At 34.6% G+C, this 23,845-nt stretch overlaps 1 protein-coding gene across 3 annotated transcripts in view; it reads left to right on the top strand.

Annotated features, from left to right (window-relative positions):
- LOC113059293 (CUB and sushi domain-containing protein 3-like) overlaps positions 1 to 23,845 on the top strand; it is a 215,314-nt gene that overhangs the window by 108,371 nt on the left and 83,098 nt on the right. For all 3 annotated transcript variants that reach the window (XM_026227680.1, XM_026227681.1, XM_026227679.1), the window contains exons 31-34: positions 3,928 to 4,044; positions 19,255 to 19,368; positions 20,150 to 20,245; positions 20,961 to 21,164. In XM_026227680.1, coding sequence (XP_026083465.1) covers positions 3,928 to 4,044; positions 19,255 to 19,368; positions 20,150 to 20,245; positions 20,961 to 21,164 — 531 coding nt within the window. The remainder of the gene's footprint in view (positions 1 to 3,927; positions 4,045 to 19,254; positions 19,369 to 20,149; positions 20,246 to 20,960; positions 21,165 to 23,845) is intronic.

The raw sequence follows: 23,845 nt of genomic DNA, 5'->3' as shown, positions 1-23,845 counted from the left end.
GAAATAATGTCGTTCTTTTGATTTTTTTTCATCAAAGAATCCTAAAAAAATACATTCACAAAAAATATTAAGCAGCAAAAACATTTTTCAACATTATAAAAAACATCTTAATAAAAAATTATAATAATCTTACTGATAAAGTATTAATAATTAAACACCAATAGTATCTGATGTAATTCTCATTTAATTTTTTAACAGCAAGTCATCATATTAAAATGATTTCTGAAGGATCATGTGACACTGAAGACTGAAGTAATGCTGCTGAAAATTTAGCTTTGCATCACAGGAATAAATTACATTTAAAAAAATATTCAAATCGAAAGCAGGTCTTTTAAAATGCAAAGCATTGATTAATAATGGATGTGTTTGTGCTGGGGTCTCGTGTATGGCCTGTCATCCTCTCACATGTGCACACAAACCACAAGGACTGGACAGATCATCTGACGGCTGTCTCTTACACTACACACTGTCAGACCAGCTCACGGGTGTGAAGAGAAGCTGGATTATGTGCTGCGTCTTACCTGTGTCTCTGGAGACGGCTGGGACACGGTGTACATGTGCATGTGTGGAGAGTGTGAGTTATAGGGAGTTGGAGAGGATTGATCACTCACTAAAAAAGTCAGAACTAAATATACTTCTAATCTGGCTTTATATAGGTCTGTAGTAGGGTTGTGCGATTTATTGGATCTTTACAATATAGTTGTAGTGATTTGACAACATTGTTAAAGTGCTTTTTATTTGGCCATTAAGTTTCCAGAAGTCAGTGTGATTATCAGAATAGTTTTACCATATTTTCTTCTCTCGTATGACATTTTTTAATACCATCTCTATTAAAATATTTAAATTAATTTCTGTGAATCAGCTCAATCATTTCTATGAATCAATTCAACAACTTACTTACAAAACTTAGTCAAAACTTACAACTTTCATTGTAATCTTTTAGTAAACTATTTCAGCTTATTTCTGTCTTATTTTCTATATATATATATATATATATATATATATATATATATATATATATATATAGAAAATAAGACAGAAATAAGCTGAAATAAAGTTTACTAAAAGATTAGTAAACTTTATTTCAGCTTATTTTATATATATATATATATATATATATATATATATATATATATATATATATATATATATATATATATATATATATAATTAAATACTATTTAAACTGTTATTAAAAATGATAATAGTATCTCAGTGATGCCAAAATAACATTTAGTTATAAAAGTGTCAAACGTATTGATAATTATACTATTTTTACAATATTTTACTTAGCCAATTAAAATCCAAATATCTAATTCATTATTGTAACTATTGAGAGATACAATATATTATATAGATAGAAATGACAGTTTCAGTTCAAGTTAGATCAGAAGTCATATATGCTGTGTGTATTTATGTGTAAGTGTGTATCTCTGTAAAATGTTAAGAATTTTAACAAAATTAGACAAAATAAAAATTGCATTCATTTTTTCCCCCCTCTTTCAGTACCTCTCTGTATAAGCTATTTAACATGTTATGTATGCATATAGTCCACTAGACAAAATAATTAGATGCATTTTTCACATATGGCCCTGTTCAAAAGTCTATGAATACTTATTCTTAATGTGTGACATTATCTGGATGATCAATGACTGTTTCTTTGTTTTGTGAAAGCTGTTTGTCATGAGCAGTTCAGCTTCCCACTGTTCTTGTGAAAAATCCTCCAGATCCTGCACATTAGTTGTTTTCTAGCATCTTCATCATAACTGACCCCTTTCCAAGAGTGACTGTATGATTCTGGCCTCCATGTTTTCACACCGAGGACAATTGAGAGGCGTGCACAACTCTACAAGCTTTTAGAAAACTTTTGGAACTGAATGATCAAGGTATATTGTACATGTATTATGTTCTGGGAAACATTTACATAATTTCTGTAGCTTAAGGGCAGTATTGAATGCAATGCAAAATGTACATTATCCTTCTCAAATGTTTTCACCCCCAGATCTTGAGCATCAGTGAATGTTGAAGCTTTGGTAACAGTCGTGTATGAATCCCTTCAGTATGAAAAGATGGATCTTAATTATATAGGGACTTTTAGAAAGACATTTATAGATTTGTGAAAATCTAGCACTGGGAGATGTTTCAATTGACATGAAACATTGTAAACACTTTTCTTGTCATCTGCAGAGATGAACAATTATAACATGAGTCACAAATGATGATGTTCTTAGACTCACGAGTGAAGGATTTAGCGTCTTGATGCATTGATTCTGTCATCGTGTCTTGTTTTCTAATCCTCTGAAATTAATATTTCACCGCAGAATATTGTGGGATCAGCAATAATAAATCCACACTGAGACTTTGAATTTCCCATCAAATAATGCAAACGGGGCAGCAGTTTATCCACTTGTGCAAGTCAATGGCTATAAATGTCACTTACAAAGAAAGATTTATATTTTGTAAAGTATGACTAGATGAAAGCTTCTGCCTGCTCCATTAGATCCTAATCACGTTTTTACCCCACTTTTGTCATGATTATTTTTGCCTATCTCTATTGCATTATGTTAAATAGTTTGGCCTATTGTGAAGAAATAATTCAAACGTCCCTCTAATCGATGATAGGATAAAGACTGTATCTTAAAAAGACTCTATAGGTTGTATTTTCGGGGACGAGATTGAAAAGTATTATTGTCAGGCCTATAATTGTGTTCTGTCTGGTTGATGAATGACTGAGCGCTGTTAACAATGCTCACTATAACTCTAGCGCTCCTGCCGCAGCTGTCATATTGTGCCATATTATATAGATTTACTCCTCACTTTATGTTGCCTTTGTTAAAATGGTACAAAGTTCCTTCTCAAATGAATATTCAGTTAAAGGTGGACTCATTTTTTCCACTTTCCACAACGCAAAAGTTTTACTGTATTTTATTTATATACTTGTTATTTTTGACAAATTGGTTTTAGAAAAATTGTAGATTTGCATGAGATGGAGTCTCCTATCGCTGTTTTCTGTATAACTGTGGTACATCCTTAGAGTGGGACTCATCCGTAAAACATTAAAAATAAAGTTTTGGCCCTGAGACAAAAATTAACATTTTATTTATACCACATGTTTTTAAATGAACTGCAAGTAGATTGTGTATTAAAATCCATATTTCTTTACAAGGCAGTTTTACAATAAATAATGTTTCATGAGAGTTTTTCATGTGTAATATAATTCAGCTATAATGTACAGCGTAAACATTTTTCTACTATTGTGACAGTATGTGTAGGTCAAAATAATTAAATCAATAAATAATTGTTGGCAACATACATTTATACTATTTAAACAATTTCAGGGAAATAATGCACCACATGTAGTATTATTTGTATGCTATTAGTATGTATTAATATTTAGAATTATATATTTTCAGTTTTTAATTTTAGTTTGAGTAATGTTGTCTTTCTTTCTTTCTTTCTTTCTATTTATTTTTAGCCTTTATTTTTCATTATAGCAATTTAAGTTCTTCAGCTTCTGGGCAACAATTTATTTTTCTATTATTTAATCTACTTAATCTAATATTTTATATATATATATATATATATATATATATATATATATATATATATATATATATATATATATATATATATATAAAATGTGTATGTGTGTATATGTATGTATTCGTCTTTGTTTTTTTCATTGTTTTTGCGCCACAAATGTTGCATTTTTAAAAGTGTCTGGCTAATAGTTTGAGTTCTATGTAAAATGCTTCAAATCAAGAAATAAAAATGACTGATCCACATAAATTGGTCTGTAAAACAAACAATAAATTATATATTCCACCTTTAAAGTCTTGTTAATCGCATAAAATAACCAAAGGTTTGGTTGTGTTTTAAATATATACATGCATGGATTCAAGCTGAAGCTTCGTTTGTTTCTTCCAGCTCCATGTGGAAGCCGGTCTACGGGTTCAGAGGGCACGATTCTGTCCCCAAACTACCCTCGCAACTACACCACGGGCCAATCCTGTGTGTATGAGATCTCAGTGCCAGGAGAGTTCGGTAAGAAATACACTTTCAACCTCACCGCAAATGAATACAAATGAACGTCAAGGCTTATTAATAGTAGACCATTCGCTGCTATTGAACAGAACATACAAGTGCCGCTGTGAAGAGAACCCTTTTAGTGAGAAAGAAAGAAAAAAACGGAAATTGAGGGGAACTGTTCTTTCTTTTCATTTCTGAGACTAGCAGTTCCTGTAATTGAATAGGCACAGTAGCCACAAATGAAATGTTCATTTGTGTACGTTCCTGCAACAATGCCAGAAATTCTTTAGCTTTAATAGGTTTCTAAAATCAAAATCCAGCGGCTTTTTGCAGACCGCCTCTTAAGTCGTTTTGCTGAACATCAGGGGTATCAGTACAGCCCAGCAGGATCAGGACTTCTGAAATGCTTTGGACTTTAACTCTGTAGGGTAACTGAGATCATGTTTGGATCGTGTTTTGGTCCGTATTTATTTAGTTTTTGCTTGTAACCAGCGACATTGACTGTGCACGGCAAGATGCCAAACCATTCAGGAACAAAGGCAAATGCTTTAGTGACCTTACATGAACTGTAGAAACTTAAACTCTCAAGCCTGCAGAGCTTTAACTGAGATTGTTTTTGTGGTTCATAGTGTTCTCTAGCTGTGGGCCATCACGAATGACACTTTATTGTTCTCCAACAAGCCTAGGAAAGTTCAGGACTGAAATAAAACAATGAGATGAGACACAAATGATCAGGATCTTCAGGTGCAGCTTTGTGTGTGTGACTCTAAAGTGCTGAAGAGGCTGTTTTTGACTCTTGGTTTGATCGTTCAGTTTATAGCTGAGCTAGATGACACTCGTCATACTGTACTATTTGGTTCTGAACCACATTACGATTTCATCATCAATGTATGTACCGCTGGGAATTCTAGCGGCAGCTGTTTACCACTGTAGCAAGGGACTGTGAGAAGATGATGCCAGCTCTGTTTTTTGATGTTTGTTTTTGCTACTAAAACTTAAGATTTGCTACTGATGCACTGCATGAAATGCACTGAATGTGAGCTTCTAAAGGCAACTTCAGTGACAAGCAGCAATGAGAAATTCATTATTTTATAATTAGCAAACACCTTTTATATATAATGAAATTTTTGAAGCATCAGTTTCAAATCTTACATGAACTGTCCGAGAGGACACACGTTTGTGGGAAAAACTGTAGTGTGAAATGACACATCCTTCAATTAATTTGGCTTAACAAGAATTTGAATAGCCCATCTTTCATGTGATTTATCAATTTCAAACCCTCTGAGTTAGCAGAAGTTTATATTCATAAGTCTGTTTTAAATTGACTAAATGTTTTTCTGTGAATGCTTGTAAAATTAGGGAACCGTGCCTTGGGGCATCTAACTTGATTATGAAAGTGTTCCGTTTAACTGTGACTGTGTAGGAAGAGAGACACAGAATAAAGAAAAGAGAACACCAACCACTGAAGGTCTTAAAATATCACATCAAACAAAACTTGAAGTTCCCAACACTTCAAATAAACCTCTCATCTCAGAGTTTCAGCGTTTTCATCTTCAGATTCGAAATAGAACATGGTCAGTGGCTTTCACTCGGTTGTATTTTAAGACTCTGAAAAGAACAGTGCCTTGTATATTTTTGTTTAAATGCTTTATGCAAATAATTCCAATACATTGTTTGAACAGTTTTTCTTCGACTTGAATTCATTGGAAAGAGACAGAACTTTGGGTTCATGAACTGCAACAGAATGAAGAGGTGAGAATCAACAGTTTCAGAGTTGTTCTTAGAGAAATTCATAGAGTTGTTCTTCTGGCTGACTTTTGTGTTTATCAGTAAGGGTGTTTTTTAGTGTCTTAACCCGGCAAGTTTGCAGTGACAGGCGGCTGAAACAATCTCAGCCAGTCAGAATATATTTGATGAACATATTTAAAGTTGGCGGACACATTATCAAAGAAAGAGGAATCAAGTGATTTGCCAAATGTCCCGCCACATGTGCGTCACTCTATCGATGTTGCATGGTTAAATATACACTACTGTTTAACAATTTGGAGTATTTATAACTTTATTCAGCAAGGAGGTATTCAATTCATCAAAAATTACATTAAAGACATTTATAAAAACTGTAGTATGTGTGACACTGAAGACTGGAGTAAAGGCTGCTGATAATTCAGCTTTGCATTACAAGAATAATATAGATTTTTAAATATATTTTAATAGAAAACAGTTATAATAATATTAAACGATATTCCTGTTTTTGATCAAATAAATGGTCTTTTTTTTCTTTATTGAAGAATTATACTTATCCCAAACTACTGAATATGTATATCCGTTGACGTCTTTGTAGTTAATATACTTTTTAAATGTTTATTTTAAAGCCTATATATGGGTTTGAATAACTCTTTGAAACATGTTATTCCAAAGATAGACAAACAAAGAAATAAATAAATAATTGCTTTCCCAATTTTCACAATCGATTCAGTTCCTCATCAAGCTTCTCTTTGCGTTAAATCCTTGTAGATGTGTTATAGAAGTAAAATGTTATGGAAGCAAGATGTTTCATGGTGACTTTTAAGGCCTGAAAGAAAACCAATCACCTATTTTTCTTTTTTTTTGTTTTGTTATGCGTCATGTTGGAGATCAATAAAACATTGTGCACCAACTTAGCAGTATTTTAGTCTCTGAACAGAACTGTCAGAAGTATTTACTCCTCATTTAAGCTTGTCAATTATACATGACCTTTTGAATGAAATAATAAGGCAGTTCTCTGTTTCTTTGTCCAGCTTTAAATCTTTAATTATTCTGTCACAAATAATAAATCCAGACATTTTTTAATAGCATCTGTCTTTTGAGAGGAAAACTGAATTATTCACAACTGCCTTAGGCATAAATTGAACATATTAGACTCCAGCGTGCATGTTGATATAAACTTGTCGACCAACCGTACATTGTGCAGTACGGCAGAAAATCTGTTGCCATTGTACCAGAGTCTCTCAGCATTTCCAGCGTATGAGAAATCTTGGCAGTGTTGAGAGAGCTACTTGGCCTGCATTGGGGACTCTATTAGATTTATGTAAACCACAGTTGACAGCTTTGTTCTTCATGCAGTGCCCAGGTCTTTTTATGCCAATCACAATGTCTTCGATGTATAGTTGCATTGCTCACACTTATCCCAGCTTGCACCCTGTCAGCAGTTCAAATTCACACCCCCTTAAACTGGTGGCAGATGTTCCAGAGAGTGTGAGTGCAAAAATCTCGCCCTGAGGACACGTGGATCGCCCCGCTATGGGGGCTGTGCGCATGAGCGGGAGTACGTGCCCGCGGGCATGTGTTGCATCAAACACTGGCAAACGACTGCAGCCGCCCACACACGTGTAGCTGCGGATTGAACAATGGTGTCGTACACACTATCACTCAAACGTGTTCATTTCCATCTCTGAGTGGGGACATCGGTCGTCCACGATTGTTGCACCCTTGCACGCTCCAACTTCAGGTTAATGCAATTAATGCCAGTGTGGGAGAACCAAGCTCTGAACAAGTATTAAAAGCCACCTATGCATGCTTTATTTAAAATTATATATATATATATATATATATATATATATATATATATATATATATATATATATATGTATGTATGTTGTTTGGTGGGCTGGATTTGGCCAGTGGACCACCCATTGGATAGCCCTGCTCAAAGCTTTTGTTATTTTTTGGGAAGTTTCTGATTGATAGTAGGCCTCATTAGCTATTTTTCCATCACCCTGTTTTTACAGTATGTGTATTTTGACATCAATTCAGAAAAAGTAATTGAAATGCCACATTTCAAGGGGAGAAAAAAGTTCACTTGAGTTTGTTTTTGACCAAAAAGTGTTAATGCATATAATAGGACATGGAAACACATTTGCCAAATTCATCCACATCAAAAATGTCATGTTTGCACTATTTGACGGCATAACTTGACTAACCAGTCGAGAGATCTTGTTACACAGCATCCGACATTTTGTTATGGTCATTCTTAAATACCCGAGCAAAGTCTATCTTCAGAATATTTCTGCATAACTGTCTCCCATAACTGATTTACACGACTGCATTCCCGAACAGCAGCATCCGTGTCTGAAAGCAATGCCTGCATTTATTGTGTTTCTTCTGCTATCTCTGAGGTAAAAGTTATTTACTATATATGAAAAGTATAATATTCAGTGGCTTCTTGTACTTTGCTTAGTGATATTTACTGCCAGTCTGTCAGGTGACGATTTTGTTCTCTGACTCATTAGTGCTTATGCGCAAATATTTTATGCAATATTCCAATTTCTGTTAAATTCGCAACTTTGAAAGGAAACCCAGCTATTATTATTGCTATTGGAGCTTATGCACCACGGCTTTTGAGTGAACAAATGGCAACATCATCCACTAATAATAATTTTTTTACTTAAAAACCTAAAAATTAGGTGCTGCTACGATGAGGAAAAGTTTATTATTATCATAATACTTTTTTTAATTATGTAAACGTATTCTAGCAGATCCCAGAAATAAAACTATGAACTTGTAAATGAGCATAATATGGGCACTTTAAAGCTACGGTAGGTAACTTTTGACGCTCTAGCGGTTAATAAACAGAACTGCTTGCGTCTTGCGAAAGAACATCGTATCCGGAACTACTTCTCTCTGTTTATGTCTATGAAGAATCACAAAGGTACTGGGTTACTCCGCCGCGGTATCCCCGAAGCAATCTAAAATAGTCTGAATATAAACACTTATTATAGGTGCACCCTATTGATTCAGGACAAGCTAAAAACATGGTTTGGAAAATGGATTCATTGTGTACTCACTTATTATATACATTTTTCGACATTTTGAACACAAACAAAGTTACGGACCGCAGCTCTGATTGGTTGTTTCTTACCGGGAGCGGATTACTTTCTGCAAATGGCAATAGGACCACTGGGAGGAGCCAGAGGAGCTTGATTTTTTCACAGATTATCTGTCTCATATTCTACTGTCAGGACATAATGACAGGTTTAACAAATATGTAAAAAATATATTTTTACAAAAGTGCCCTACTGCAGCTTTAAGTTGATGTGGGCCAGTAGTCAAGATGAGGGCAGAGGAGCATGTAAAAGCATTAACTCTAGAGTTGTTTTACTGCAAAACTTTTCCTTCATTGTCACTGCAAAGCAAGGCGTCAGGGTTTGTGAACATTGCCTGTGGCTAGCCTGGTGGGTTAGTAGCAGGGAACATGCTGAGAAGAATCGTACTCCAGAGAGATGAGTCACAGAGTTTCAGCTCTCCGCTGCTTTGCTAGCACAAATGTTTGTCGTAGTTATTTCTACAGTCTGTTGCGCCACCTTGAATAATTTACACCAAGTTCATTTCAAAGTGACGGGGGTTTATATCCATGTTGTCTGTGAGTGTTTGAAGTTCTGTAACATCGGGCCTCGCTGTGGATGCGGCTGCAGTTTGAGCTTCAGGCTTTTTCGTTTCTTGCCTTCATTCTGTTGTGTGGAAGTCTGGTTAGCCTCCAATCCACCTGCGGACTCTCTGTTGTTGATGGAGCATATGGTGTCGACCTCATTTTTAACATTTTATTTTTAATTTTTAGGTTTGTATTACTCACTGTGCAGGACATATAGGATAATGTGATGGGCAATTTTGCAGTAGTTTAACCTTGAATGGACTCGTTAATCACAGACATGTAAGATATAATTCCTACAGCTGTAAATAGAGTGCAGTCGGGTTCCTGGAATTACAATACTATTTATCGACTCTGTAGACAGAGTTTTTTAGCGGTAGTGTTTAAACCTTTCAAGACAAATCTACCATGAACTCCAAGGTAGTTAGAGGATGAAATCTGCTAGAGTTGTTTATTTGTTTGTTTATTTATTTATTGTTTGTTTGTTTCTGAATCGGATCTATTTATTTTAGTACTTTATGGTTGGCTGTTATGTGCTAACTCGCTATCATGTTTAAAAGAGTTAAATTTCTCAGATTAGTGTTCAGTTTATTTATTCATTTTATTTTTTGGTTTCGCTAATAGGTAGTTTAACGTTTATTACTATTATTATTATTAGTTAAATACTTTTATGTATTTATTATAGTTTTTTTTTCTTTTTCTTTTTTTTTACATGTTTTGCTACAAGTTGATGCACTAACTAGCTATAATTTAAAAGTTTAACAGCGTTACATTTACAGTTAAATTTTTAGTTATTATTATTATTTAATATTTAAAATCTACTATTATTTTTTGTCGTTTTTCATTTATTATTTATAGCTTTATAAATACATTTGAGTTTCTGTATTTTGCCAAAGTTTATATGCTAACCAAAGATCATGAAATTTTAACACTGTTAAATTTCTCAATACAGTCTAGTGTTCAGTTTAGGTTAGTTTAGTTTTTGTTAGCATTCACTCTGTAATTGGTAGTTTAAAACAGTATTTTTGGCTGCCAAAGTTAATGTGCAAAAAATCATTACATTTCTAATCAGTCTAGTGTTATTGATACCTAGTGATATTTTCATTTATAATTGTACAAATTAGGGATGCTCATTTCGATTAATTTTCCCGACCGACAACCGCCGCTCGTTAATCGATTTTTAACCGCTAACTGATAAGATTATAAATATTGAATTGCCATTAAATACAAATAAAATTGACGCGTATCTGTGACCTTTTAAAAAAATACAAACATTTTTTTTTTTATCAAAGGGTTTATTTTAACGTGCAAAGTGCAAACAGCAGCATACAGAACAGATCAACAACAGAACCTGTATTCAGTTAAAATTTGCCCTTCATCACTCGAAGCTTGTGGGTGTTTGATTCGTAAATGGTACTGCATCGTACTTGTACTACTGCTGTATTTTAATACGGTGCCGCATAATTTACAGGTAACTTCGTCGCCCTTTCTGTTAAAATGATCCCACTCAGTGCTTCTTTTCGCTCGCTTCATTTTGCTTCCCTTGCTCGAAAAAAAAAAGAATAATTCTGCAGGGCATGTGTCACGTGTGTGGTTGCATGTGCCGACGCGCTCCGTGAGTTAATAAATATAAGCTATACAGTAGGCTATTTTATTTTTAAACCATGCAGCAAACTAAAAAAAAAGAACCTTAAAAAAGATTTTAACCATTTAACTGAATATTAATATGTTTAACTGAGTATTAATCGGTCAAAATGTTTACTTTCGGTTAAAGGTTAAACGGTCAATATGAGCATCCCTAGTACAAATGTTGTACAAGTTGTATTATCAGTCATTTGATTACATTATTTCCAGTGCATTATGGGATGAGCAGTTCATCCTTTCAAGAAATAAGGGGAAACCCTTGTACTGAGGTTTACTGATTTACAAATAATGTGTGCTTCAAATCATATTCAAATCCGTAAGATTCATCTCAGTTTATTTTCCAAATCAGCATTCTGAAAAGGATAGAAATTAATGGGTAAAATACCTAAATCTAAAACCAAGGCAGATAAAATAAGCAGCTTCTTTTGTTGTTCCTTCATCTTAGACAGCAGATTTTGCCTGAGAAGAAACCTCGCTGAGAGCCACCGCTGATTTATTTGTTCACTGATCTAGCACACATTCGCTCAGCACTATAAAAGCCCGGAAGCGCTGTCAGATTGGTAAGGACAAGAACAGCCAATAACTATTACCCTTCTAGATCACAAAGGTGACCTCAGCTGTAAAGATGTCTGCTAGATTTGGTTGCAATGGTCTTCGCTTTCTTTGTTGAGAAAGAGTTTGTCAAGCCAACGACAGTTCCATTTCCTTTACTTAAAGTTCCCGTTCTTCATGATGCCATGTTTTAAACTTTAGTTAGTGTGTAATGTTGTTGTTAGAGTATAAATAATATCTGTAAAATACTAAAGATCAAAGTTCAATGCCAAGCGAGATTAACAGAATTCGCCTACAAAAAACGACCTATTTGGACTACAGCCCTCTAGTTCCTGCAGTAATGACTTCACTAAAATAGTTTTATGACGCCCACTTGAATTCACAAAAAAGGGGGCGTGGTCTTGTTGCGCTCCTATGGAGAAGAAGGAAGAGCTGCGTTTGTCGCCATGTCGTCGAAACGCTGTTATTTTCATCTCTATGTCCAATCACCTTTGTTTGGGCTTCCCAGGGATGCTGTACACGGAGATTAATGGTTACAATTTATGTTTAACTCTGTTCCGGAAAATTATAATCCACATGTAAAACTATGTGCAGCACATTTTGCTGAGGACAGCGAGCTTCCTCAATCTCAATCAGTTTAATGCCGGTTTCGCACAAAGATTATTCTTGAAAGATGGAGCAGTTCCCTCTTTGTCTGGAGAAGGCGTTCTTTATGGAACACAAGTGTATTTTATTATTTAAATTGGTGCGTTTAACAGTTTCTGTAATTTATTAGACAAAGGGTAAAACTGTTTATCTTTGTTAACTAGATGTTAGGGCTGTGCAAAAAAACGAATGCGATTTTCATGCGCATCTGGTCAGTAAAAACGCTCCTGTGATTATAAGTAAATGCTCCTGCCCACTTGCTTCTCAAAACTAGCCCAATCGCGTTTCGCAGGAGGTCAGCCTGTGCTCAGCTGCTGTCGAATCACAACACAGGAACCACTGGCACAGTCAGAACGCGTTACGTATTTCTGAAGGAGGGACTTTATAGAACAAGGAAGTCATCATGTGTTTTTTTACACGCGAAACATGAACATGTTATATTTCACACTGTAAACACAATCAAAACTTTAAAAAAAGCATGAAAAGCGAGACCTTTATTAAACTATTAAAGTTGACAAGGCACTAAAACGTTCGAGTCTTTGTGTTAATGTCGAGTAAGGATGCACCGATCCGATACTCAGTAACTGTTTTGGCTCTAATACTGGCATTTTCTGCCGGATCGGGGATCAGTCAGACGAGGCTGATCCAAATCTGATATTGTGTGTATAATAGTCTGTGTTATTGTTAAGCCCCATTAAAGGAACAAAAACATCATAAAGCATGTTTTTGTGCACTATATTCTAAGTGTTCTGAAGCTTTCCAGCTTAATATGAGGTTCAGATAAATGATGTGTCTGCCATCCTCCATTCTGCATTCAGACTGCATCTCACGTTCGGTTACGAAAGTCAAGTTCAATGTTCCCATTACTACTCTTGGTCTGAAGATGAAGATCAATGGTTTTGCAGAAAAAGGACTTTATCTTGCAGGAGTTCAGTGCTGCTTCTAAATCATGTTACTTTCTTCCAGATGTCTGTTAGATCACAACACCGGAGCAGTAGAGAGCACTATGAATAAATTCTAGCCTACTGCACACGAACAGTAACTGAAATTTGAAAAACGTTAAAAGAAAAGGCTCAATAAACTATCGCACCAATATAATACACTACACATCAGTATCTCTTCCCTTTGTGCTTTGAACTTTTGTATGCGAATATGTGCACTGTGTTGCTTCAAACTTTCATGTTTTAATACTTTGTAAATTGTTAATAACCTTTCTTGTTCTGTTCTGTCTATCATATGTTGCTGCCTCTTTACTGTGCTAGACATTTAAAAGAAATGTATTTCATATTTGTAGTATATCCTTATATGTACATTTAACTTTTCCGGCCTCTTACCGCTACCTTTTTCGGAATGTGTAGCTTTCATGAAAATATCTAAAATGAGCCAATATTTGGAATGAGATTTCTGTGCTGTTTATCATACTCTGAATTTTTGGTAGAAATGGTATCAGTGCATCCCTAATGTCGAGTGTAGATCATTTTGATTGGCCCTGCACTGTTTGATTTCCCAGTCCTCAGGGGATGGAAATGTCCAACCGGACAGCTTGTGTGACCTCCGTTCAGAGCATGTGAAGAATAATGTTACTTATTTGACATTGTGTGAAGATCAAACACCACATGGCTCTTGTATAACAAACGACAGAAGACCCAATTAGTCAGCAGCCTTTGTGTCTGTCAGAATTAATCGTGCAGTGAATGCATGATATTGATTTGTTGACTAATATCCTGTACCTGTATTATAATAAGATTGGATAAGGTTGCCAGACCACATGCCCAAAAGGGACTTTGGCATCTCAGTTGCTGAAATATTAATTCCAGGAGTCACACACTCCCACTGAGACCTTATTATTGACCTCTGATAATAGATGTGGCTAGGAAAGTAGCTGATATATGAGTTGTAAATAGTAAAAACACAATGCGACAAGTAGTTTGTCTATCCACAGTAAACGTGTGACAACTGATCAGAAGATATTAAATGTTTAACCATCAGCTTTGAAAAGCTGGATTTTGGAATAATACTGACAGTTGTAATAAGCTGTTATTTGTCAGTCTAATTTATAATTACACTTCTTTAATAGGTAAGCCGTTTCTGATTCTGCATGCATCTATGCATGCATAAATCAATCAGTAATTAAGATTACAGTAACACTTATAAATACTAAGTTCTCATAGTGCGAAGAATAAAATAAACTGTGTATCATTAATTTAAAAATAATGAATACTTGCTGAAATTTGTTTTTTATAATTGTAATTATGTTGAATTGTTGAACTGCAGATATTCCTCCATAGAAATGAATACATATTGGGGATGAGGATGTATTAAAATATTTATAAAAATATGGGAAATGGTTGTGTAAAAAATATTTAAGCAAACTTAAAATGCCTGAGGATGCGAATTTATACTATAGCTAAGACGTGTCTGATTTTTAAACCAGTGGATGATAAGATGGGTGAAAAATCCCATAGATTTTGGAGAAGAGAATTGATGCCATGGCAAAATAGAATTAAGATGAATTGAGGATATATATATATATATATATATATATATATATATATATATATATAAATAATGTAAACAATATAATTTATTCATAAGATAATTTCATGATCCTTTAGACATTATTTGATGATTTACTTTGTCAAGAAACATTTCTTATTAATATCAATGTTGAAAATATATTCAAATGGAGAGCATTTTCTTCTTCGTGAGTGGGTTTGGCGCCGCGGTATCTTTGTTTCCAGGTGAAAAGAACACGACACACGCATCTCATGGGAATCCTGTAGAATTCAACCAATCAGATGACGACTTGTGTTTCCACTTTTTTGTCCGATATGCATCAGACGTTTAGCCATCGGTCCGTGACATCTGAGGCTGAGACTAGGGAGACGGCATAACAGTGTTAAGGGGCCTAACATTTCCATCACATGCTTGAGGAATTCGGCCAATCACAATGCACTGGATAGCTAGCCAATCAGAGCACACCTCGCTATTTTTAGAACAATGAGCATTGTAAAAATCGACGCATTTCAGAAAGGCATAAAGGAGAAACAATAATGTACATTATATGTAAAATAATGCTTTTTTAATCTTAAACTGCATAAACACATTGCATTACACCAAATAATGTTCTTTATAGCAACGTCATATGATCCCTTTAATATGTGCTGCCATTTTAAAAATGAAACAAATGTGCAACTACCATACCTTGTCCAATTACAGGAAATGTATTTCTTTCAAATTCCTGAAAGTAGAAAGAGTGTGCAAGTTTGATTGTGAATTATTCATAGAAAATGACAAACACATGGTGCTGTTTTCCTCACTTTGTGATCTGGCATCTATCGTGTTTTATTATCTGTCTAATGTGTGGCAATTGCCTGAAGGCAGACTCCGCTGTGAGGCCCTTCGGCGAACCAGATTCATTTACTCTCTTTAGAGTTTGAGTATCAACTCCTCTGCTGTTTTATAGCTTTATTTAGAGATGTGAGATTAATTGATTGCATTTCCCTGCAGAAGTCTGAATCTCTCGTTATGGCTTTGTGCTGTGACTTTGGTAGAGTTGGTTACTGCTAAATTCAATAAGTGATGATTGTGTTGGGAGCACTGCTATAAGGAGGAACAGAAATATGAGCTCTATTGTTGAAGATGTCATATACTGGAAGTTTTTTTTAGCTCCAGGACTACTTGACTACGCGGTCCCTTTGAAAGCCATAAGGGAGAACGCCATTTCTGTTACACCTTCAACCCATAGAACAGCCATCACAAATAAGATGTCTGATATATCAATTGCATTTCTGAACGAATGAATGAATGAATGAATAGTATTATTATATACATTAACTGTAATAAAACATTTATTATTTTATTGTGAAGAATAAAAATCAGTGCAGTGTTAATAAATTAGTTTATTTGGTTGCTTGTTATTATTTTATATTAATAGAAATACTACTTCTCCAAATAAATAAATTGTATTACATTTTGAACATACATTTCGACTACTGGGAAGAATAAAAATGTAATTTGTATTTAGTATTAATTAATGTATCTCTCTCTTTTTTTTTTTCTTTTTTTTTGTAGTTTTTTTTATAATTGAAATACTATTTCAAGAAAATGAACAATGTTTATTAATTTTCTGTTACCTGCACCACAATATTCTGTTCATTCTCCAGCAGAACTTTTGACAGCTATAATTGACACCACAGATCTTGCCTCTGCATGTTTAGATGTTCTGATGCAGCCCAGTGCATTGGGTGTTTTACTACCTTTTTTATTTTTAATTATTTATTTTTTGCCACAGCCAATTTTCTCTTATTCATGTAGAACTGATAAAAAAAAAAAAAAAAAAAAAAAATCTTCCTTTGGGAGGGATGCCAACTGATAAAAAATAATCTGTAGATATACTGTCCTGCAACGATATAAATATACTGTAACCAGGGGCGTATCTACCGAGGTGACAGAAAAGAAAGCCTTGCCACCCCTGCTGCCACCCCAGTTGGCAGCAACGAATTAAAGGTTATGGCCAATTTGAAAATTTACGTGATTCGTGATCCCGCTCTGAACTCCTGAACTGATTCAAATGATTCGCGAACCAGCTACGAACTCCCAAACTGACTCAAATGATTCGCGATTCTCAAACTGACTCAAACGATTCGCGATCCCGCTCTGAACTCCCAAACTGACTCAAACGATTCGCGATCCCGCTCCGAACTCCCGAACTGACTCAAATGATTCGCTATCCCCATAACTTACTCAAATGATTCGCGATCCCGCTACGAACTGATAAAATGATTCGCGATCCCCAAACTGACTCAAATGATTTGCGATCCCCATAACTGACTCAAATGATTCGCGATCCCCATAACTTACTCAAATGATTTGCGATCCCGCTACGAACTCCCGAACTGATCCAAATGATTTGCGATCCCCATAACTGACTCAAATGATTCGCGATCCCGCTACGAACTCCCGAACTGATTCAAATGATTCGCGATCCCCAAACAGACTCAAATGATTTGCGATCCCGAACTCTGACATATATTCAGATATAAATGTAATTGAAAATCGAAAATTATTAATTTATTTTTTTAAGTATTACACCTGTCAAACATAGTCTATTTTGCTGTCAATACTGTTGACGGTGTCCTTAATCAGTAGGCTTTATATTTATTCTCAACATTAAGTATAGATACTGTTGTCATGAAGACAAGACCCTGGTCTGTTGGTGACCTCCCTCTGTCACCTACAGCAGCAGCAGCGCGCCAGCGCCGCGCCAGGCACGATTCTGGTGTGTAAAGATAGTATAAAAACACAGAAAACGCAAAGCAGCCGCTACGCACGCAGCAGAACCGCCACGCAGCCAGTGTGTCACCGGCCTGACACTCAGGAGGAAAAGTTGGGAAAAAAATTATTATCTATCAATAAATGTAGCTTTAATGAAAGCACAGACTTTGAGATGATAAATAACTAACGTTACAGTGGTGTAGTCTAGCTACTACGTGATACGTTACCCAGTTTTAAAAAGCGTGAGGATACGTAACAACTTCGTTTTGTTTCAGAACTAACTTTCACACTTTCATTCATAAATTCACCCCGTTTGTGTTTGAAAAGAGACAGGGATTGAATCGCGGAAATGGAACTTGCTGTATAAAGCAGAACGTCACGGAATTCGGCCATATTTTAATGAATAAATCAAAAGTAGAGCATTTAATCAAATCTCGATATGGACTAGTGTCTGCAATATTAAAGGTGTTCAGTACCGTCACTTCCTAAACGCAGAGTACGCAGTCTGCGTAGAGCACCAACTCCCAGAGGGAACACCATCTACTGTCTATGGGCACCATCCCAGTTGCTCCAAAAAAAAAAAAAAACTTCCTCCATTCTCCTATCCGCCCTCGCGACCGCTCGCACCTAATGTTTGCGGCTGAATGTTCATAATTGATGGATGAACATCTATGCCCGGGTAGAGTACATCAGCAATCCAGCGAAGGGAAAGGAAAACTAAAAGTAAAAAAAAAAAAAAAAAAAAACAGGCATAAAGTTGACTTTATGTTGGACGTTGGACGAGTCTCAAATTTAGGGACCGTCTCTAAAGTTACATGCGATATTGGTATACACTTTTCTAACGTCAGTAGCATTTGAGGAGAATGACTTATAGTCATAAAAACAACTCTAATTGTTCATGTAGGTGTCAGCTATAATGCACAATTAAATTAAATGTTTGATATTTATTAAAATAACCTGTAAATCATATGTAAATTATACAACTCTTTTACATGGGCTCAAACGCAAATTTGAAGCTCAAGAGCATTTGAGGAGAAAGACTTGCAGTCATAAAACTATTGTAATGTGTTAATTTAGGTGTCAGCTACAATGCACACCTTATACATTTTTTATATATATTAAAATAAAGAATATATCATTTAGGTAAAAACGAGGCCCGTTTATCACTTTCAGGCACATTCCTGTGAAAGTTTTTTTTTTTTCAGGTTCCCTTACGACAATTACCCATGGTTTTAACAATAACACGACAAATCATCGTTCTTGTAGCCATGGTAACTGCAAATGAACCATGGTTTTGTCACTTCAAATAATATTTTACTAAGAAGTATTAATATACTGTATGCATTAGTGAGTGTGGTGCTGCTTATGGGGTATGGTCACTTATTCCTTATATGTTTCAAATGCAAGACATTGATTGCATGAGATTAAGTTTCTAAATGATAGCCTGTGTCCTTTTGTAGTGTGCACATATATTTATTGTCAAACTGTGATAACTGTGACTAAATTCATTGTATATATATGTCTGCCATATGTTGCCACCCCTCAAAAATTCCTGCCCCCTTGTCGCCACCCCATCAATATTTTTCTAGATCCGCCCCTGACTGTAACCAGGTCTTATATGCTAAAGCAAATGAATTACAGCCATTAACCAACAGTGGGGGTTTTTGTTTTTAAGAAGTTCTTTCTTCTGTCTCTCACTCCAGTTCTCTTCGGCCAGTTTATGTTCTTCCAGACGACCCCAAATGATATGCTTGAGATCTTTGACGGGCCCTCGACAGAGTCTGCGCTCCTCACCTCTGCCCATGGCTCTCACTCTGGTAAAAGGCTTTGTTTACCATCATTGCGTGAAACCAACTAAAGGCACGTCTGCTGAGACGTGATGACATTGAACTTAATGAAGGACTACCGCAGTCAGATCTCATTCTCAAATTAGCTCTGCTGCACTGAATGTTGTGTTGTTGTTAATGTGCTTCTGACATGCAGTTATAATATAATATAATTTAATATAATATAATATAATGTCATATAATATAAACCATTATAAATATACATTTATAAATACTAATTTAAAATGTAATAAAGTAATAGTTTAGAAATCTAGTAAAGTCTAAATATAAAAAATAAAATGTAATTAAATGTTGTTGTTGTTATTATAATATGTTATAGATATACTAAATATTAAGTATCACTTACTAAACATTAAATTAAAATGGCAAATTAATGCAGTCACCCTAATTTATATTTATTAATGTTATATTATATTACAACATTTTACATAATTATAAGTGACATTAAAGGTTTTTTATTTTTTATTTTTTTAAATTCCATGTCATTTGTCACTTAAATTATGCTGATACTGTATATAATATAATTTGTATTAAAGTAGAAAAGGATGCAATCACACTTTTTCCCTTGTAGTCTTCAACTTTTGGAGCGCTCGTGTTGGTGTACTGCAAACACATGATTTCCTTTCACCGTGTTGATGTGGCAGCGCTCAGCAGACGTATTAATGCTCTCATTTATGCCAATGCTGTAGCTGCAGACAAATAACAGAACTGCTTTTCTTTTCTTCTTCTCCTCAAACTTCTCTTTTGATAGTAGAGCCTTTACCACTGAGCTCTGCCAGTGAAATCACCATCAGGTTCAAAACCGAGGGACCAAACACAGCTAAAGGTTTTCATTTTGTGTATCAAGGTATGTACTTCTTGACTAATCTATGTTGGAAAAGATTACTTTCATACTACTTATTCTATTTTAGCAGTGTGCAGTATTTATCTTTTTCTGTATTTAAATAACTCTGTAGGTTATGCATTAAATAACACTGTATGTATTAAATGTTCAGTATACAACACAGTACACTGTGTAGAATAATGTATTTCATGATGCAATGCGCTCAATCTTCTATTTCTAGTGTAACAAATGTAATAAAAAACAATATATATTGTAGTTCATGTAAAATAACTTATGATAAATGGACACTTCAAAGCAGCATGCTATAGTTTAAAATCTTTTATGTTTTTTTGTTTGTTTTGTTTTTGAATGATTTGTTTATACACAATATGTATTCAGTATAGTGTATACTGCAACACTTCTGCACAAAAGTTTGGGGTCTGTGCATTTTTTTAGATATATAAAAAAGGGTTGCATTTATTTGATTAAAAATACAGTAAAACATAATATTGTGGAATATTATTAACATTTTATCAACCGTATTCTCTTTGAATATATTTTAAGATGTAATTTATTCCTTTGATGCAAAACTGAATTTTCAGCAGCTGTCGCTTTTGATTAATTTAATGATATTTAATGTGTTGGTGTTGAAAAGAAGTATAAAATAAATAAATAAAAATAGTGACTCCAAACGTTTTAACGGAAAAGTATATTTATTTTTCTTCTTGCATTTCTGCAGCTGTTCCAAGGACCAGTGCTTCCCAATGCAGCTCCGTGCCCGAGCCTCGCTATGGGAAGCGTATTGGGAATGACTTTGGAATGGGCACGGTGGTGCTTTTCGAGTGTAACCCAGGTTACACTCTTCATGGTGCTAGTGCCATCAGGTGTGAGGCAGTGCCCAACACACTGGCCCAATGGAACGGCACTGTGCCAACATGTGTCGGTATGTACACCCCCACACGTCTGTCCGCTCAATACTGCCCCCTGCTGCTGGGGAGGACCTGTGGCGTTGACGTCAGTTATGACCAGATGACCAGTTAATGTCTGACCACTAATGTGTGACTTAATGAGCTGCCCTCACAAGGCAGCATTTAAGGTGCATCCCAGGCTGTTCCAAAAAGATTGTGCTTTCTTCTAAAATGCCTAGTTTTAGCCAAATTTTAAGGCAACATTGCATGCTCTCATGGAGAAAACAATCTCCTAATGCACTGCAAAAGAGTTGAAAATCTGGAATTAAATATATAAAATATATGTTTATATTATGTATATATTAATACATTTAATCAGATGACATACTTTCATCAGAGTGTGTTTTTAATGAAAATAATGAAAATTTCATTTTAAATGTGACTGCGTTTAAATATAACTTAAATTGCTAAATAATAGTGTTTATTAATTTTCATATTAGTATTTGTATCTCCAAATTAATCAACAATGATATACTTAACATTTCTTATTTTTTTATTTATATTATTAATATCATAGATAAATATAATACTGTTAAATTAAATGAAATTGAGTAAAAGTTAATTTATTTGCAATGCTACTAGTATTACTTAAACTATTGAATACTAATATTTATACATTTAGAAATTTGCTATTACAGGGTATTGTAATTAATACTTTAATAGCAATTAAAAAAATAAATCTATCCAGATTAATCATAGATTATATACTTTAATATTTTTTTATATTTATTATTAATGTATTTATTATTATATGTATTTACATTTTTTTACATTTTAGATGTTACTAGATTGCGAAAGTTTTACTTAAGCTATTGTTTAATATTTATGAATTTATATTATATATATATGTGTGTGTGTGTATATATATATATATATATATATATATATATATATATATATATATATATATATATATATATATATATATATATATATATATATATATATGTATAATGTATATATTAACCTATTTAAATGTATAACATCAAAATTAAGAAATGTATTTGTTTACTTATCTATTATTTGAGTGTGCTATGAATTGTTATGCTTGATTATTAAGTAATTGGATTATCATGATCTTTGCCTAGCAACACGTTAAAGCTGAACTTGTATTGAAATAAGTAATGAGTGGAATCTGCAACGTGCTTTGCGTGAGGAGCACCATTTGTCTGAGTTTCTGCATTTGTAGAGCGTTCCAGATAAGTCACCTGTGTAGTTCCACGGTGGTTTGGATGCTGGTCCTTAGAAGTCACTCACTGTGCTGTGCAACAGAGTCAGAGATATTTGAGGGGGTTTTATTAAAAATAAATGTGCTGGGAGCTAATGGATACAGGAGTGTTCACACAGTGTGGAGGCCCCCGTGAAATGCAATTTCAAGTAAATGTGGATCACGGGTAAATCTCTTGATGCAAGTTGACAGAATACTTTCCTTCTAACCGAGTCCTCATGCAGTTTAATAGAAATGCTCCTATGAGAGAATCAACAGGCGACAGAAGCAGAGCCACCATCCTTACTCTCTCACAAACCAAACAATGTGGCATCATTTTCTCAGCGTAAAGCACAAATAGTCATGATTTTGTGTTACAGAGTCAAAATCATAGCATTTTTTTCGTCTGATATATTTTCATCATTTTTCACCTTTCACTCATCCTTGGAATTATTATAATTTTTTTCTGCCTTACCTTAAGATTTCTGTGTACAGTAAATAGCTCCTTCACATGTGAAACCAGGATATGCATGTTCCTAATGATAAAATCACTATCGATCAGCCTCACATTCATAACCAATAGTTCAACCAAGATGGCCTTTTTCTTCAGTAGAACAGTAAAGATTTTTAGCTGAAACCGTGGTCCTTGGTGATTCATTAAATGCAATTATGGCTTCCGTTATTCTAAAGGTCCAAAAAAGCATAGCAGTCAACACAAAATGAATAACCGTTGCTTCTGATGTTTTATTGAGGGCTTATGAAGCAAACTGATCGGTCTATGCAAGAAACGTAACATTATTTACAACATTATTACCTGTAATCTAACGGGCTGGAGTGATGTCCGGTTTGACAACCGAATCAGTCTTTTGAATTGGTTATGTTTAATGAACTTGTTGAACCAGTTCACCAAATCGGACTGAACCAACCTGAAACAGGTTGTGACTCAAGCAGCACAGATCTACATGTTAACTCTATCTAAACTCACTTCTGGATGCCTCACAGTCACTCCGACTCGAAATGAGCCAAAATATCAGCGTATCTGATCCTGTGATGAATTAACTCATTCAGTGCTCCGGTTCCTCCAACAGTCACTGAACCGAGGAAACAGTTCGACTTGGACAGAAGACCGCTGATATATGTATGCATGAACTGAGCACTTGAATGAAGGTGTGAACATTTTTATGCTTTTTTATGGTTTATGTAAAAAGGTTAGTTGATTAAGGCTAGTTTATTCACTTTATATGCTATAGACATGTAAAACTTCCACCTTTCACATCATTATTGGCTGCTGTAATAATGTAATTGCGTGTATGTTACATTTTTGTGTGATTGTGTAAACAAACTGGTGAATCAGTTAATTTGAACGAGTTTATTGAAGTGAACTGAAAGAATCAGTTTAAGGAAAATAATTTTGTTTGCCTTAGGCTCTGGGTTAAATAATGTTCAGTT

Source organism: Carassius auratus, chromosome 41 (assembly GCF_003368295.1).
Source record: "Carassius auratus strain Wakin chromosome 41, ASM336829v1, whole genome shotgun sequence".
In the NCBI taxonomy this organism is placed as follows: domain Eukaryota; kingdom Metazoa; phylum Chordata; class Actinopteri; order Cypriniformes; family Cyprinidae; genus Carassius; species Carassius auratus.
This window is presented reverse-complemented; position numbering and strand designations above follow the sequence as displayed.